At 40.3% G+C, this 19,077-nt stretch overlaps 1 protein-coding gene across 1 annotated transcript in view; it reads left to right on the forward strand.

Annotated features, from left to right (window-relative positions):
- Positions 1-19,077, forward strand: part of LAMA1 (laminin subunit alpha 1) — a 90,859-nt gene that overhangs the window by 33,073 nt on the left and 38,709 nt on the right. Inside the window, exons 10-24 of the mRNA XM_035125215.3 lie at positions 97-257; positions 899-1,039; positions 2,658-2,831; positions 3,837-3,938; positions 5,220-5,431; positions 7,441-7,552; positions 8,675-8,785; positions 9,497-9,624; positions 10,332-10,418; positions 12,068-12,279; positions 13,451-13,557; positions 14,199-14,379; positions 15,243-15,379; positions 17,371-17,607; positions 18,378-18,521. Of these exons, the coding sequence (XP_034981106.3) occupies positions 97-257; positions 899-1,039; positions 2,658-2,831; positions 3,837-3,938; positions 5,220-5,431; positions 7,441-7,552; positions 8,675-8,785; positions 9,497-9,624; positions 10,332-10,418; positions 12,068-12,279; positions 13,451-13,557; positions 14,199-14,379; positions 15,243-15,379; positions 17,371-17,607; positions 18,378-18,521 (2,246 nt within the window). The remainder of the gene's footprint in view (positions 1-96; positions 258-898; positions 1,040-2,657; positions 2,832-3,836; positions 3,939-5,219; positions 5,432-7,440; positions 7,553-8,674; positions 8,786-9,496; positions 9,625-10,331; positions 10,419-12,067; positions 12,280-13,450; positions 13,558-14,198; positions 14,380-15,242; positions 15,380-17,370; positions 17,608-18,377; positions 18,522-19,077) is intronic.

Below are 19,077 nucleotides of genomic sequence, written 5' to 3' on the forward strand. Positions count from 1 at the left end.
ACAAGGATCATGGTTCTAATGCTTTGGGAGCAAAAAATGATATGTATCTGCATGTGATAGGTCTTCCTCTTTTTCATCCTTTCCTCCTTTTTCAAGGTGTTCATCCTGGTCAGTGTCACTGCAAGGAAGGTTACGCAGGAGAGAAGTGTGATCGCTGTGCCTTCGGCTACAAAGGTTATCCAAGCTGCATGCGTTGCAACTGTAGCCTGGTTGGTAGCATTAATGATGACCCATGCACAGAACCTTGCCTTTGTAAAGTAAGCGTACTACTGATTTTCAGTTTGATTTATTGTGAACGTTGGAGTGGGATTTGTAAATTAATAAGGAAAACATTTCTGTTAGTGGTAAAGATCACAACCTGTGTGTAGCAATTCACTGCGGCTTAGGCAAAAATCTCTCTGGGGTGGGTATTTAAATTATGAATCATGGTATATCTGTCACAAATTTCAGGGAGGTACAGTACTACACGTCAAGTGGTGTGAGAGAGTTAGTAAATGCAGTTGAGGGTGGAGAAGGGTGGCTAGAATGAACTGCAGACAGTTAAATCAAGGACAGCAACTTATTTAGCATTGAGGATGGCACTGGAAATGTTTGCCAATCACTTTTACACAACTATCAAAGTGGGAGGTCTTGATGCTTACTTTCCCTCACTGATGTTCTTTGGACTCAGCCAAAAACTTGTAAGCCGTATGGAACTTCATATTTCCAATGCTAAATTAACATGCTTAATTTTACTTGCATACGTCAAAATAAGAAATTGGTCAGATGAAGGTTGAAAATAACGATGAAATGCATTAATACTAATTCTAGGACCATCAATCAATCGTTATGCCAGGATTACTTCTAACCTGGTTATTATTGTGATGATAACAGAACAAATTTTGCATGCTTTTCACAGGAAAACGTTGAAGGAGAAAATTGTGACCGTTGCATGCCAGGATTCTATAATCTCCAAGAAAGAAATCCCCAGGGCTGCACTGAATGTTTCTGTTTTGGGGTTTCTGATGTCTGTGAAAGCCTTCCATGGCCCATCAGTCAGGTATGATCTTGCTAATGTTCCATGTCCAAACAGCTCATTAGTTTTTCCTCAGGCAGCCCCATAAATGTGCTTCAAGGGCTATTCTTTAGTGGCAGAGCACATGCTCTACATGCAGACAGTGCCAGGTCCAATTTTCCAGGCAGGTCTGGAAAAGACTCCTGGCTGAAACCTTGAATTTCTGCTTCCAATTATAGTAGAAAATACGGAGCAAGACTTCCTGTCTTTATCTTCTTTTATGATAGACAGCCCATCTCCATCTAATTTCACATTAACAGGCCATACCAAGTAATAAAGTTAAGAGTGTAGTAGTAGTGATAGTAGTAATTATTAGTTATTGTTAGTAGTTATTGGTAGTAGTTATAATTAGTTGTTGCTGCTATTGTTGTTATTGTTGTTGTTGTTATTGTTATTATTATTATTATTATTATTATTATTATTATTATTATTATTATTTCTTTAACCCCACTTAACTGACTGGGTTGCCCCAGCCACTCAGGGTGGCTTCCAAGAAAATATAGAGGAACACAACAAAGCATCAAAGATTAAGAGCTTCCATAATAAACATGCCTGCCTTCAGATGTCTACAAAAAAATCGTATGGTTGCTTACATCTTTGACATCTGGGAGGGCATTCCACAGGGCAGACACATCTACTGAGAAAGCCTGGCTCCCTGTAATATCACTTCTTGTAGTGAGGGAATGGCCAGAAGGCCCTTGAATCTGGCTGCACCTCAGTGTCTGGGCTGAGTGATGGGGGTAGAGATGCTCCTTCAGGTATACTGGGCCAGGCCGTTTAGGGCTTTAAAGTTCAGCACCAACACTTTGAATTGTGTTCAGAAACACACTGGGAGCCAATGTAGACCAGGTTCATGGTTTGTTCAGAGAGAAACCAGCTTATTTTCACTGGTTTAATGGGATGTGTGAATCAGACTGTGGAAGCCTGAGCACATGGATACAGGTGTTCTGAGGGAGCCAATTGCAGTGGTGAATTAGACAATACATACATCTCATTATGGTGCTGGAGGAGACTCTTGAGAGTCCCATGGACTGCAAGAAGATCAAACCTATCCATTCTGAAGGAAATCAGCCCTGTGTGCTCACTGGAAGGACAGATCGTGAAGCTGAGGCTCCAATACTTTGGCCACCTCATGAGAAGAGAAGACTCCCTGGAAAAGACCCTGATGTTGGGAAAGATGGAGGGCACTAGGAGAAGGGGACGACAGAGGACGAGATGGTTGGACAGTGTTCTCGAAGCTACGAACATGAGTTTGACCAAACTGCGGGAGGCAGTGGAAGACAGGAGTGCCTGGCGTGCTATGGTCCATGGGGTCACGAAGAGTCGGACACGACTAAACGACTAAACAACAACAACATCTCTTTCAGTCAAGAGTACATAAAACAATGTTCTGTATGATACATTTTTTTCCTGTGCCCCTTTAGGAGATAATAGCGCCCTGTGCTTCAACAGTAGGCAGCATTATGTAGAATATAATGGTTACTCCATTAAAACACACACACACACACACACACACACACACACACACACACACACACACACTTGTGTGTAAGTTAACTTTCTAGGTGTGGTAAATGGTGTTTTATAGTTTCTTTTCCTTAAGGTGTCTTCTATGGCTGGGTGGCTGGTGACTGCTCCACTTACCACAAAAACCGTACAGCCTCAACAAGATCATTTTGATGGACCTCATCAAATAAGTATTAATAATATAGCAGCTGCAAAAATACTGAAGTCTCCGTATTACTGGTCTGCACCCAAGCCATATCTTGGAAATAAAGTAAGTAAACAAGGGAAAATAGGTTGTTGTTGTTTTTGTAAGTATTCTATATCGTATTACAGGCACCTCCAATCTTTTTGGGGCCATGGGCACCTGAATAATTTTGGGAGAGTGCCATGGGCATCATACCCTTTAGTTTCTTCTCTCCTCCTTCCCTTGGATAACCCCTGTCCACTGAACAGAAACAGAAAGAGGAAGAGTGTCTACACAAACTCACACAAATGGTTTTTTTTTAATGGGTGTGGATAATAGTTGGATCCAGTAGAATTAAAGTGGACCCTTTTGAATTTTTATGATTTAACATGTGCCTCCCCAACCCCACCACCATCAAGTTAAATCTTCATAGGTAGACTGCACTGTGTGTGGGGGGGAATCGCCAAAAAGTTGAAACAATACATGGATCTTCATGGTTTCTACAATGATTGTCAACAAAAACACCAACAATCTTCAGAATACATCTGTAGGTGTGGAGAAGAGCTATTATTTGTGGATGATTTTGAGGGGAATCTTTAAAAAAATTATGAGGATCTCTTATGATCTGTGTTGCCTCTCCCTCCCATACTGACTCTGCAGCAGCCCACTTTCGCTCCTGCAATCACTTTGTTGTGCTGCTCCTCACCTCGCAATTGCCTCCCTTTCCCTCCCACCCTTTGGGCTGCTCTGCTTTCTGTTCAGCAGCTCAGATACCAATGAGAAGGGCACAAAATTAAAAGAAGTAGCATGGAAGATTATTGCTCTTTTAGCTTCCTCGTCCAGCTCTATGCAATTAACAAGGGGGGTGGGGTGGGCAAAGTAAGCACACACACTCTACCATGGCAAGTGGGGCATTGTTATCTCTTATTTGGGTGCATGTTACAGGTAAATTCTTAATAGTAAGGAATCCACACTGGTGCTAAAAAGTAAGAATGGGGAAACAGTTGTTCAGCCTGCTGCATGTAGGTTTTACTCTTCCCTGTTATGCAGAAAACTTCTTTATAAAAAATATTTACACTTTTATTCTTCCAGCTCACTTCCTTTGGTGGTTATTTGAAGTATACTGTGTCCTATGAAATTCCCATGGACAGTATGGATAGTGATTTGGTGTCTAATGTGGATGTTATTGTTCAGGTAATTTAAGATTATGTGTATTGAAATGGTGGTTTGTAGACCATGAGATTCAAAGAGGGGTAAATGCACAAAACACAGGTGAGCACGCATGGATGGTAGTCGTAGTGGTTGCTGATTTCCCCCCCTCTTCTGGTGACAACTTTTGTGCATCATGGAATGGCAATATGGTAGATCTCATAACCTTTTGAGTATAGCTTATTGAGGGTGGGATATTTGCTGATGGAATGAGGAGGTCGAAAAGCTCCAGTGTGTGTATGCAGCCCCTTGGATCTTTGCCTTTAGATATATATATATATATATATATATATATATAAATTTAAATGCAGTGAATGGTGTATTTGTATTGCTTGGCATTTTGGTTACTGCCATTAGAGGAGTTTAATTCAAAGCCTAAAGCTATGTATTTGATAGTCTCCTTTGCCATAAACCTACTAGGTGGCTGAAGGTATAAGCCACATTCTCCAGCCTTGTCATTTCTGCAATATGGGGATGGATTTCAATAATATATATGAAGCCTTTTTAACACCCCCAAAGTGCTATATAAAATGGGTTATATCTAGTATCAGAAGGGACCTGTTGAAATTAATGAACCAAAATTAGTCAAGTCCATTAATTTCAGTGGGTCCACTTGGAGTAGGACTAACATTAGATACAGTCCTAAGTTTTCCCTTCACTCAGTAATCGACAATGACGGATTACAAATACACCATTTGCTTCCATGCTTGCAAAACTTGGGTGAGATTATAGAAGACTGTTTTAATTCCTGTGTGTGTGATCCTCTTGTGCTTGAATATACAAATATAGGTTGGGAGGAAACTGGTCTTTTTTCGTTGCAATCCTATACCCATTTACAAACTGGGAGGAAGTCCTATTAAACTCAGTAACTCATACTTCTGAGTAGTCCTGTATAGGATTGCACTGTTTCCTCTTGTCCATATTCAAAGTGTACTTGGTTTGCTGTGTAAATTGTACACTAGCATCCTCCACACGTAGTCAGTTTTGTTAATATCTTGGTTCTAAACACCTTACATGGCAGCAAATTCCATTGATTTTGGTGGGAATTATTTCCATGCGTTTAAAATCAGAATCTAGGCGTCCCTTGGACATGGATCAACTTAAACAGAATTTTTCTTATGGAACTAACTGTGAAAAGGTTGGAAAGTTGATTCTGGAATAAGAGGACAGTTCTTTGTAAACATTTCATAAGTTATATGGTTAAACAAATTTCCAATTAGCTATTGTCATGGAAAGCTCTATCCAGTCATATATGTATCATTTCAGGGCAATGGACAAATTTTATGTACAAGATCTGAAGGGTTGTCTTTGCAACCATATGAGGAGTATTCCAGCACTGTGCGGCTTGTGTCTGAAAACTTCGTTGATTTTAATACGAAGAAATTAATAGATCGAGATACGCTGATGACAGTTTTGGCAAATGTTACCCATCTTCTGATCAGGGCCAGTTACAACATTGCAAAAAAGGCTGTATACAGGTAATGGTCACAAGGAGATTCAGTTTAAAAATAAATTTTCTGTTATGCCAGTTGAATATTCTTTGATGAACAGAAGTCCAAAAAAGTTTCCAAAGTCTTAAGGCCTTATTTATGCTGTTAATAATTTTCTGTCAGCACAATCTTAACTTTACCTATGTCAGCTCTAAGTATATTGGAATGTATGTATTCAGGTGTTTCACTTAATTCTTGCCTAGATCTTGACCTGAAGACTTTTGGAAAATTAGGTTGCAATATTCTTCTTACTTATGGGTGAAATTTCCATATAAAAAGGGGGACAGGAATCCTACACCTTTAATAGCTCTGGAAGAGGAACTTTAAGAAGGCAACTCATGAACTGAGTATACTAGAGGTCCTCATAAAGCTGCTGCCAATTCTTTGCAGATTTATACCTTACAATTGAAATTTTATTCTGGCAAAGTGAAAGGCCTTTCCACAAGTGGATTTTGCCCATAGCCCAGGCATTTACTTTTTTGTTATTATTATTTTTGAGAGAGAGAACACACACTGAACCCTCCTTGCCTGTGGTGATAGAGGGTATTAAAAAAATGTTTAATCTAGCACATGCATTGTTGACAAAGCAGTTCATTTATAAAAGACCAGTTGCAGAGTGAGAAGGACGGGCCTTCCTTTTTTGCATCCTATTAGGGCCTTTAAGTTGGAAAGTATGTGCTTCTGAATTCTAATAAGCTGACATTTTGTTAATCATTGTTATGTACCAGACTATGTGGAACAAGGAGACTTTTTATTACCAAATCTTACATTTATTCTTGATTTTCATTCTATGAGATGAGGCTACTGTGTGCATTTGTTTGTGGCTAGCGTGGAGCTGTAATGCCTATTTTTTTTTTTTTTTTTGCTGAAATGCCATGTTATTAAGATAGATTGATAGACACATCAGAAAAGATGTGCTGAGAGTTCTATGCGTTATGTGCAGGGTATGAAATCTGATGCAGAAATTTGTATCCTGAGTCATCGGAATCTAATCTTCAATGAAACAAGTTTCTGTCTGTTGTGGAAATCTTGGGAATGTGAAGTCCTTGACTAGTGAAGATTCAGATTGTAGGCAAATATGCAGAAGTCCCACAAATGCATAGTCTGAGTCAATTGTAGTCCATCTTTTTATATTTCTGGTGATGTGAACTGATGACCTAGGTACAAATGACTAATTTGTAAATTGAGATGTTAGGATTTTATGAAAACATCAATGACTGGGAAGGGACCCTAGTACATGTTTGTGAACTTGGCTTTAGTTCCTAACATACTCAATTAGAAATACCAGACAGCTGGTGTTAGGGAAGGATGTCCGAGAGTCTGGAGAACCATGAGAATCAGAGTACATAGTACAACAGGGTTAGATGGAGTGGTAAAGCACATGCTTTGCTTGCAGAATGTCCAAGATTCCCTGATGCTTCAATTATTAAAGGCTCAGGTAGCAGGTGATGCTCTCCCTCTCCCACTCCCACTCGCACATCCCAAGTTCCTGGATTTCTGTTGCCAGAGACCTGGCCGAATGGACAAATAGTATGATCTGATATAAGGCAGCTTCCTATGCTATCCTTTTCTTTCTGTATATCAGAGGACAAAGGACCCTGTATCTTATCCATAGAAAGTGCAAATGTTGCAAAGCTCATATTGATTATGTTGGGAATTCATTTGGTATTTAATACCAGGATATTTAATACGTAGCCAAATGTAATTGATAAGTGACTCTATAAATTATTAACAAGGTATGGTCTGAATCCATACCTGGGTATGTTTTCTACCTTCTAGTGAAATCCTTTAGTGTCTACTCAGAGGTTGCCCCCATTGAGTACAATGATGCTTACAATGCCGTTCAGGAAGGTTAGCTTTTCAGTGATGCATTTTTTTCACAATCCCTTTTATGTTTTTCTTTTCAAATATTTCAATATATTTATTATATTTATTTAATCAAGTTATATACTGCTTAACTACAATATTTGTGTGTGTGTGATGCTGTCTTGTTACAGGTTGGGTTCTGTCACTTTGGATACAGCAAGTGCTAATCTCATAGATGTGTCTTCAGCTGCAGATGTGGAATATTGTGAATGTCCCCAAGGTTACTCTGGAATTTCTTGTGAGGTAACCTGTCATGGTTTTATACAAGAAGAAAGCACTTTTCAATATACTTTCCACATACAGACATATTGTTTTTGCTTGCTGTTTTTAAAACCGGAACAGCAGACCAACATTTTCTAATCTGCATTGTTTACAGTTGTTTATAGCAATTTTATCCACTTGCTAAAAAATAACATTTCCCCACATTTTTACAGGGGAAAATTTTATAGCTAAAGAAACTGAAGGTTGGATAGGCCATAGATTATTTTTAAAGTTGAACACCTAACAGTTGTTCTATTATAAATTTGGGGAAACGGTTGACAAATTACAGTTTCTCATATGTGCTAATTGATACTGTATGCCAGATTCCTGAATATATTTTAATGTACTGTAAGAAAATATGGCAGGATTTCAGGGAATATTGTAATAGTGTTTGGGATTATAGTGGAACCTCGGTTTATGAACACCTCGGTTTACGAATTTTCGGTTTACGAACGCTGCAGACCCATCCGGAACAGATTAATTCACTTTCCATTACTTTCAATGGGAACGTTCGCTTCAGTTTATGAACGCTTCAGTTTATGAACAGACTTTCGGAACCAATTACACCCATGCTTCGGGTTAAGTACGCTTCAGGTTGAGTACTCCGCGGAGCCGTCTGGAACGCATTAATCCACTTTCCATTACTTTCAATGGGAAAGTTCGCTTCAGTTTATGAACGCTTCAGTTTATGAACAGACTTCCGGAACCAATTGTGTTCATAAACCGATGTACCACTGTATTTGGTCTGGATGTCATATTTGGGTCCTTTCCAAGTCTGGTTTTATATCTGTATGATGGGATTCTGTCCCTGCGTGTCGAAGTATAAATATAAAAAAATAACATATTTAATTAGTGTTCTTTTGTTTTATAAGTACAGTGCTATATTATGCTATATAGCAAACATCACTACTTACTCCCCATGCCACACAAAGGTTCTGTTCCAGCATAGATCTGTGGATTGAGTTCAGAGACACGTTTGTGCTGCTGTTTTATAGGAGAGCTAATGCAGAACTCACTTTTAATAGGTTTTCAAAATATTCTAATAATTGGGTTGAAGTGTTGTAAGAACTGTTTTGTGCTGTATTTTCTTTCTTTCTTTCCTAGTCCTGCCTTCCTGGCTACTACCGAGTAGGTGGCATACTTTTTGGAGGGATTTGCCAGCCATGTGATTGCCATGATCATGCAACGGAATGTGACATTCATGGTGTTTGTGTTGTGAGTTACCTTGCAGTGCGCTTTCATTTTCATTTTGGAAAAGATCACATTAAAAAAACCCACCAATTCATATACTTTTTTCAGTGCAGGGCAGTTTTGTAATATACCCCAAAGAAGCATCGAAGCGCATCTTCCCACCCAGCTTCTGTAACTTTTAAAAGTTTTTTTTTGTGTGTTTGTGCATGTTAAAGGAATTAAATTATCTGGCTTAGGCAAGAACTGACATAAAACACTTTTATATGAAAAGTCATGAAAGCCATAGCTTTCCCTTCTCAGCTCAGTGGAAAAATTCCTATAGATCCAAGTAGGAAAAATATTGGAGAATAACTATGTGATTGCATTTCCTCAACTTTTGTGCTGGTTCCGTTAAGTTCTGCACCAGAAAGGGAACCTTTCCTCAAAGTGGTTTTTTTTAATATAAAAAAAGAACTTTAAATCTTCTAATTTAACCTGTTAATTTCCAGTGTTCAGTATTAGCAAACTGATTTAGTCCACAGTCAAAGTAACACAACTAATCCATGATACCAAATATTTGCTAATGAGGGAATTGTTGCTGCTGGCTTGGAAAAGCATATTGTCAATAGCTTGCTTGTTTCTTTGTCTCTGTTCTTTGAATCCTAATGCTGCATGTCATTTCATGCTGAGATCCCCCCTCCGGGGATAGAATTCCACTCAGAATAAGTATCAAAAGGTGTCTTGCATGTCTCACAGGCTTGCAAGCACAACACTACGGGGAGTTCTTGCGATCAGTGTTTGCCTGGGTTCTATGGGACGCCGTCCAGGGGGACTCCAGAGGACTGCCAGCCGTGCGCCTGCCCACTGAAAACTGCTTCAAACAAGTAAGCTGCTAACTGGAAACATTACATGATTTCTACAGCGAAATCAGACAAGCAGTGCCAGTTAGAAACAGAAGGGAATGGGGTGGGGTGGGGGAAAGAGAAATCAATCTGAAGGGAAGGTGTTAAAACATGACAAGAATTCCACGGTACCCTTCAGAGATGATAGCTCCTAGACGGCTAAGACAAGGAGCTGGAAATTTTCCAGTACTTTACTGAATACAAATGTCGCCCTTGGGGTTTTTCCCCCTTGAAAAGGTATTTTCATGCATTGCTAATATTAGAAAATATTTTGGTGTTAACGCTCTTTATGTGAACAAAATCAATTCAGGCTGATTCTTGCACAGCTGCTAGATACTGGTAGCAATCCAGCAAGCTGCTATATAAGCATGCTGAAAGGTTTGTGTATGCCCATGCGCTTTCCCCAAAAAGCATATTTCTCCCCAGTGCTTCATCTTTCTGAAATTTAAAAAAAGCAGTTTATGTTGCTGCACAGAGAAACCCTTGTTGAGAAAATAGTCTGCAATGTACGCTCACCGAACAACACTCATTGTGGCGTTCTCTGACCGTTGATGAGAATATCATCAGCATTATTATCAGTAGTGACCACAATTCATGTAATAAATATGCGGAGCGTGCATTTAATGTGTATTGCTTTTAAACTGTATAGGTTGATGTTAATCCCCCAAATAATTGTGGGTTTTTTTAAGTTTCAGTCCTACCTGTCACTTGGATAATGGAGGTGAAGTTATCTGTGATAAATGTCCTCCAGGTTATGCAGGAGCCAAGTGTGAAAGGTAAGAAACTAGAACCCTGGAAATAACACTAAATATTGTCAATTAAATATATTTGGAAATAACAGTTTTGCTTCTCTCCTGTTTGAGAATTCTTGCTCAAAATACACATTACTCGTACCTGTGTCAGTCTCATTTTGGGAATGTGTTCCCCAAAGCTGCTTTTGGCTGCTGATTTGACGTGTGTGTGTGTGTGTGTGTGTGTGTGTGTGTGTGTGAGAGAGAGAGAGAGAGAGAGAGATGGTGTTGCAAAAGGGCTAGTCCATTCATAATGGGAATAATACTGATGGTTACCATGTCTTCTCATGTGTGTATACCAGAGCTTCCCAAACTTTTCATGCATCATTTCACGACACAGTAATTCAGTTTTACTAGCAAACTGGAGGATAAACTAATCCGTTTCCTGCCCTGGGAGGAGCACAGGGAGCGTTCACGTGACACACCTACACACTGCAGCTGGACAGAAAAAATCCGGACAGAAAAGTTGCTGAGCACTGCCGACATGGGCTGCCATATGTCCGCATTTTCCTGGACATTTAGCCGAGTATTGCCCGGACACTGCTGTTCAATGCAGTATTCCGGATATGTCTGGGAAATTCTGGACATATGGCCAACCTTAAACTCTGGTCTATACACTGATGCTGGTGCAACGTACTGAGGCTGGGGCAGGACAAGGCAGCAGAAAAGTTGGGGCTGTGTGGGTGCACTAACAGGAGTATCAGATTGACTGTCAGTGCATCAGCACAGCCCTGACCTCATTACCGCCTTGCCCTGCCCCTGTCCAGGTAAACAGCAGCATCTCAGGGTTTGGAATGGCAGCTCTGCTCCACCACCCTGGGCGCTACTGCCTGTGGCCAACCGTAGGGGAAGGGCATCTGCAAAAGACTGATGCAGAGCAGCATTCTGGTGTGATTCGAAAAAGCTGAGCAAACTTTGAATGCAGTGTGCACCCAGTTATAGGGAAAACATGTAAGTGAACTTGAATCTGAATCTTAAAAGGTTTGGCACGTTGTTGGGCAATGTATTTCCCTTTGCCTGAATGGTTTGGAATCAAACTGCACGATCAAAAGAAGTGTTTTCCTGCAGACCTCACCATAAGTGCTGAAGAGCAAGGAACAGTAAGGAGTGTATTTTAAAGCTCTTTCCTGTTCCTTTTGCAGCCCTATCTTTACCTGCCCTGCTTCTGATGTCATATGCCAGATATGGGGCAGGTGGGCCTAATTTGGACTGTGGTCTGGAAGTTTGCCACCATTCGAACATTTCACTATCAGTCTTGTATGCAGTTGTAAATATATAACCTTTCAATAAAATCTCATGTTTTTAAATGAGGAATTAAACAAAGTATGCAGGGGTGGTTGTTTTATTGTAGATAATATTTTGCCCCCTGCCCTCCCCATTTCTACTTTTGCCCCTGAAATCAAATTAGGTGCGCATGTAGCAGAAAAAAGGGTGAAATTACCTTTTCAAGCAGCATAGTGAAGATGGAAATTAAGTTTTGCAGACCTGTTTTGTACTGTTTTCTCAGCCACTTCTCCACTAACCCTAGTTTTGCATCTGTACATGAACACACTATGTTCTCCAGGCTTGTGATGTGTTTCTAATACTGTATGTGGTTTTCTGTAACCTGACACAATTTCCAATCCCTTGTGCAGATGTGCAAATGGGTACTATGGTGATCCTTTGGTCCCTGGGCAGTCATGCGTTCCTTGTGACTGCAATGGCAATGTAGATCCCATGGAAGACGGCCACTGCAACTCCCTAACAGGAGAGTGTCTGAAGTGCATTGGGAATACTGTGGGACAACGCTGTGAAAGCTGTGCTGATGGGTATTATGGGGATGCGGTGATCAGCAAAGACTGCCGTGGTGAGTTATTCCTGTTAAATCAACTGATCAAGTATTTTTGTATACGTAGGACAGTTGCTTCATGTAATGTCCTAAAAAAACGCACATTTGGGTTGAGGAAATCAATGGATAGGATCACTGTGAACATAGTGACTCTTCCTTTTCACAGGTAGGACTGTGTTCCAGCAGAGGATCATATTTGCAGAAGGGTGTGTGTGTGGGGGGGTAATATTTACTTATTCTTTCATCTTCCTCTGCTGCTTCACATGCTGCTCTAATTCCCCAACCTTCCAGAGCAGATTTTGGGTGGCACACAGGCCTTTTGGAGGAATTTGTGAAAGTGTCTCTCTGCTTTCCATTAGCAGAACAGTCCTATGTGTTGAGCTCCACCTAGAAGACATTCCTGTCAATGGAAACCTAGTTAGGATCCAAGCCATTTCATTGACACCCCAATGCAAAAATACTTGTGTTTGCTGCAATGCGACAGGTTTCCTGCCTAATCTCTTTGTATGCATCGCCTCTAGTACTTTTGTATTGGTACGAGGACATCTCAAGAAGAGAGTGAGGTAGATGTATTTCGACATGAATGGAGTCAAAACAATTTTTATTGTAGATCACATTATTTACAACAATGAGGCAAAAGTGTTTGAGGGTTTTCCAAATGCTACATCAGTGCTGGCAATGGATTTGTCTCTGTAGTTCAAGCAGGGGCCAGTCATTTTGTACAGCTCATAAAAGAGTATTTTGAATTCTGGTGCTCAGCTTTCTTTTTAGAAAATTTAGTCTGGGTTCCAAAGATATGCATGGATATCTGTATATTCTGTGGGCCAATTCCAGCCTCTGCTTTTCACTGCATCTCCTTATGAATTCCACAAAGCTGCTACTCAATGTTGGGAGACTCTCTGGAGCAGAATTGATGTAGAACAGAGTTGTAGTTTGGGGGGAAAAGACACAGAACCACCCTCCCCTTCTTTCCTGAGTGGAAATACTTTCCTTTCACATATGGCGCTGTTTAGATCTTGGCCTTAATTTTAAATCCAGAGGCCAAAAATACAAATTTAAAATATTGATGGAAATAATATGCAAACGTGGGGTATAGGAACCTAAACCTCACATAGAGAAAAGTTATTCAAGTATTTTGTTAATAAGCTGGTTATATTCAACTTTTCTATTTGTGCTTTTTACACATCAGAGTGTGGGTGCCATGTGAATGGCTCCATTTCCAGTGTCTGCCATCCGAAGACTGGCTTGTGTCAATGCAAAGGAAATGTGGAGGGACTCCGATGTGATAAGTGTTCGGTAAGAAAGAAATAATAAATCTTGATGTCAACACACACCTGCAATGCTGTCTTGAGACCTTAACCCTGTGCAGAACTTGTTTACCTCAGCAATTTTTAGATTTGGGCTAATAGCTCCAAATAAATGTCTAAAAACACGTGTAACTGATGTGGATTGCAGTATTTGACATTGATGAGAAGTGAAAAAGTTGAACTTTTTTATTTATTTACTTGTGCTGCATTCAATGGTAAGTAATATTGGGATCTATTCATATGCTTATAGATTCTTGACAAACAAAACTGCCGCCCCCCCACCCTACCCCCATTTTTATTTTTGTGAACTTTTCCATTTAAGGGGTTTCATCTAGGAAACTGGATGTGTATTTTAAAAGCCTTTCTAAAATAACAATATTTGCTTTTCCTGTATAGTCTCTAAAGGCTTCTGATGGACACAGTAGAACCCATAAGTTCTATGCAGTGGGGGAAATGTGAGCTGGGTCCTGTTTCCCAACAAACTGCCAAGCAGAGCTGCACTATTTTTATGCAGGCCAAAGAGCAGGAATGGATCGCGTTCAGAGATGAAAAACAAAATAAGAGAGGAATTGTTTTTGTTTCAGGGAACTATGAAATATTGCTGAAACGCTTTTCTTTTTTCTGTGACAGCTTGGATATTACGGCCTAAGTAGCGGACTTGGCTGCCGTCCCTGCAACTGCAGTAAAGCTGGCTCAACTGCTGAGGACTGTAATGATGAAGGACAATGTCTCTGTGTGCCAGGAGTAGCTGGGGAGAAGTGTGATCGTTGCGCTCATGGCTTTTATGCATTCCGGGACGGTGGCTGCACACGTAAATTATAGCCCATAATCTGGTCATGGCAGTTTCTTATACTCTTATGAATTTTCTTTTAACAAAATGCTTTGTGCTGCACCATGGGAAACACCAGTTGTGAGCCTCTTTAGCTTTTATTTATTTGTAAAGCCTGGTCAGCAGAGTGATATCAAAGCATTTCTCATCAAGAATTCCCATTGTCTACAATGGGAATCCAATTAATCCAACTATTGGAATAAGGACTTGGGCTTATGAAAATGGTTCCTGTGCCAATTTTCCCTTTTGCCATTAGATGTGGGGATTATAGGAGGTGCGTTGGTAATAATCTTGCTTTTACCATTGACTTAATCTGTTATGAATTTTGAGCTCTCTGTGTGCATTTTTTTTAATGTAGTGCTCAGTAATTATGTCAAAGTTGGCTCTTGAATGTTCCAACATGAAAAAACCATTAGATAAAGAATGGTGACCCAATAAAGAGGCAACCAAATGAGATGTTGAGCTGATACACCCAGGGCTTTTTTCTGGGGGGACACAAGGGTACGCATAGCCCTAAACATTTTTTAACTCTTAAGTTTGGCCTCATTGAGGGGCAGTATTTAAACATGAGTAGGAAAATGAGAGTATCCCTAAACATTTTTTAAGGAAAAAAAGCACTGGATACACAACAGTGTACCTTGGATGATACCAGTGTACGTTCCAGTTCAGACATTGGAAAGGACTTTATAGGAAACGTTTATGAGCTACTTCCTTCCTTATGAGTAAACTCAGAATGGAGCCCACCTAAGGCAGAGATGGACCTGATGCTACAGACCTACTAACACTGCTATTAGTCTACTAGCACTGACAAGATGGGTTACTTGCTCCCTGTCTTCTTCCTGTAGCTTGCAATTGTGCTCATACGCATGATGTTTGTGATGGAGATTCTGGAAGATGCATTTGCCCCCCTCATACTGAAGGAGAAAAATGTGAACTATGTGAGGAGAACTTCTGGGGTCTTGATCCACGGAATGGGTGCAAGGTAATGTTGTGCTTTTTAGGAAAAAATTTTAAAAAACAAAGCTTTTAAAAATATTTTACAATATTTGTACAATGAATTTGTACAATATTTTTACAATGAATTTGTGGTATTTTCTCTTTTAAACACTACATATTAGGTTAGCTTCTGCTGTGTTGGTTTTGCTGACTGCCCTATGTTTTGATGTATCTAGAACAATATATATCCCCTTTATTGATATAATCATCACAATAAATGAGGTTTATATCATTTAACCATGAATGAAGGTAAACATCTGTAAGAATTCCACAGTATATAACACAGTTTCTTTCACTTAATCAATCCATCTTCACTAATGAAAGCCATATTGGGTGGATGGTTTAAATTATTACTAGCAAGATACATTGCCCTTGAGAGGACAAGGAATTTCCCTGAGTTTGAGTCTTTTTCTGGCTGTGGAGAAAGAAATACAATTCAGCAATGCATTAATTTAAAATTGGCTAATACAGCCTTGGATTCTATATAACTGTATTCTCAAAATATTTATAACCTGAAGCCTAAGCAGTCCTTTTCTAAGAAGCCAATATGAAGCAAAAAGATAGAATTTGTCCACCAAGGGAGATCATCTTTATCATAACAATGTGTTTCATTTAAATAACAAAAAAAGAAGAAGCTAAAACAAGGTTGTGTGGCTCTAGAACAATTTGACTAGTTCCATATTTTCACATGGGAACACTCAGATTTGATGTCGTGCTAGGAGCTTATAGCAGCCCTTGTGTGTGGGGGGGGGGGGATGTGACAAGCACATTGTAAGTGGTAGACAAAGAAGGTATAATAAGGAATTAGATGCAGTATGCAAACTGCAAACCAGTGAGCTGTGACTTCAATAAGCTCTTCATTAGGTGAAAAGAACCCATTAATACACTTTCAATGGATTATCTACTCTACAGGTGCAAGATTTAACACCCTTTCCCTTGTCCAGAAGACTATATAAGTGGTAATTATGCGATGAGAACCAGGGATCTTTCACAAAGTATGATCAGAACCTTTTCTAAACTACAATTTCCAGAATTATTTTTTAAAGAGAAGAGCAGCAGTTCAGCTAATAAAAATAAGATAAATTAATACAGTTAAACAGCAATGGAATCAAAGCTTATTTAAAGCTTATCTTAGGATGTTGGTGGAACACTGATAAAGAGGAAGATGATTTAACTTGCTGAGGTAGGGAGTCCCACATATGGGGTGTTGTAAGAATGCTCTGCCTCTTTTTCCTTGCTTCATGGCCAAGTAATTGCTTCATGGCCAAGTAATTTGTTGTTGTTTAGTCGTTTAGTCGTGTCCGACTCTTCGTGACCACAGCACGCCAGGCACTCCTGTCTTGCACTGCCTCCCGCAGTTTGGTCAAACTCATGTTCGTAGCCTCGAGAACACTGTCCAACCATCACGTCCTCTGTCGTCCCCTTCTCCTAGTGCCCTCAATCTTTCCCAACATCAGGGTCTTTTCCAAGGATTCTTCTCTTCTCATGAGGTGGCCAAAGTATTGGAGCCTCAGCTTCACGATCTGTCCTTCCAGGGAGCACTCAGGGCTGATTTCCTTAAGAATGGATAGGTTTGATCTTCTTGCAGTCCATGGGACTCTCAAGAGTCTCCTCCAGCACCACAATTCAAAAGCATCAATTCTTCGGCGATCAGCCTTCTTTATGGTCCAGCTCTCTTCTTTGTTTAGATGGGTTATTTTTTAAAAGGTATTGCAATGGTGATGTCTCATATTGGATCAATTCTAGTTTTTTAATGGTTATCTGCAAACCGATATTATCTTCTTAAGGGAAATATAATTTAGGGCTCAGATTAATAAATATTTTAAGAATGTTGGGTAAAGTATTCAATTTCTAAAAGTTGGACTTTCCTCTACAGAAAATTGCTGGCGAGTTTTAATGCCTGTCAAAAAGTTTATAGTTTCTGAACTTCATGACCTTTGCAAGATTCACATATCTCTTGTGCTGTTTTCTTCTAAGGCCTGCAATTGCAGTGATATAGGTTCAGTCAGTCTCCAGTGTGACCAGCTGACTGCTCAATGTCAGTGTAAGGATGGATACGGAGGAGACAGCTGCGCTATCTGTGCTTTGGGGTATAGAGACTACCCAGATTGCATTCCTTGTGATTGTGACTTGCGTGGCAGCAATGTAGACATGTGTGATCAAAATCAAGGAATCTGCAACTGTGAAGAGGAAACTGGTGCATGTGTCTGCAAGGTAGCATGAAATCTTCCTATGCTTGTTATTTTTCTTTGTGCAGACTGGACATGCAAAACATTTACCTTGTAGGGAAGAGTTTAGACCAAAATTGGGTGTTAGAACATTGAATAGGACGTCAAGCAGCATTCAGGACTGAATAAAAACTGGTTTAGAAACAGATATAAGGCAACCTGTATTAGCTTCAGCCGTACATGGTATAGGTGGAACAGTGAATAATTTGTGAGGGCAGGGATGGGGCAAGACATTGGAGGAGCTCTGGGTTGGCTGTGTCAGCTTTTCGTAGGTGTTCAGTTGTGTGTCCAAAGTGCTCGCGCACCTGCAGGACAATACTGCTGGCAACTCAGAGCTTGCTGCCACTTTGCCCCACCCCTTCCTTGTCCTCGTGAACACATCACTACCCCTGTGAGAGCACCACTGCTGCTTTTCACAACCTCATGTGTCAGTGCTAGAGGTTCATGAGGCCTATGCATACAATATACTGGCTATAGTCAAGAGCAGGATTAGGACTCAGAAGAGCCCGGCATGCTCATGGTTTGTGTGTTGATCAAGCGGTTAAGAGTAGCAAGCAGTATGGGAGCAACTACTTGCCCTGACACACTTTGTGGGCTAGAACTTTTACTCCAGTCATGCCACAAGCCACTCCATACTAAATAATTAGTTCTCTAGATGGCAGACTGAGTTGTGTAAATAACTGGAGACTTATGAGCTGAAACTGTTCAGTCCAGTGTTCAAGCCTTACTGGCGTTAACAATCTATTTCTTTGTCAGGAGAATGTGATTGGATTGCATTGCAGTGAATGCAAACCTGGGACGTTTGCTCTTCGTGCCACTAATGCTTTGGGATGCATCTCATGCTTTTGCTCTGGGATGTCGGAGTTGTGTTCAGAAGTAGAAGACCATGTGAGAGTTCCGGTGAGTAAAGCAGTTTCACCCTCTGTGCCTGGTTTTCGGTTGAGTTTGAACCTTGTTGTCATAATAGGATCTGCACGGGGCTTGAGCTCGTATTTGATCCCATTGACTGCAAGAACAGCAGAGAGCTGGGAAGAGGCTTTAAGACCATGTGCCATTGTCACCTTTATTGGACATCCAGACAGCAGCAGATGAGTTAGTTGATTTGTATCTGTTGTGAACAGTCTTGGAGATAATTTGATTGGCGGGTGGGATCCAAACTTTTGTAAGAAACAAATAAAATATTACTAGCATTTGTATGCATCTCCCTGTCAATGAAGTTTGGTTTGGATTGAGCTTCAGTAATCCTAGGGCCATAGTAAACCCTGAAGCTCTGCCACACCATGATAATCATGCAAAGAAGGTCATAGCTACCTTTTATTCCGCTGCTGCTGCTGCGGCTGCTTCTCCCTCACTGCCTTGCTTTGACATGACCTGTGAACTATACATGGGAAAGCCAGTGATGCATCCATAGACTGCCACTCAGCTTTATGAAACTACTTCATAGTAATGCAGGAAT

Source organism: Zootoca vivipara, chromosome 8 (assembly GCF_965207765.1).
Source record: "Zootoca vivipara chromosome 8, rZooViv2.hap1.1, whole genome shotgun sequence".
Lineage (NCBI taxonomy): Eukaryota > Metazoa > Chordata > Lepidosauria > Squamata > Lacertidae > Zootoca > Zootoca vivipara.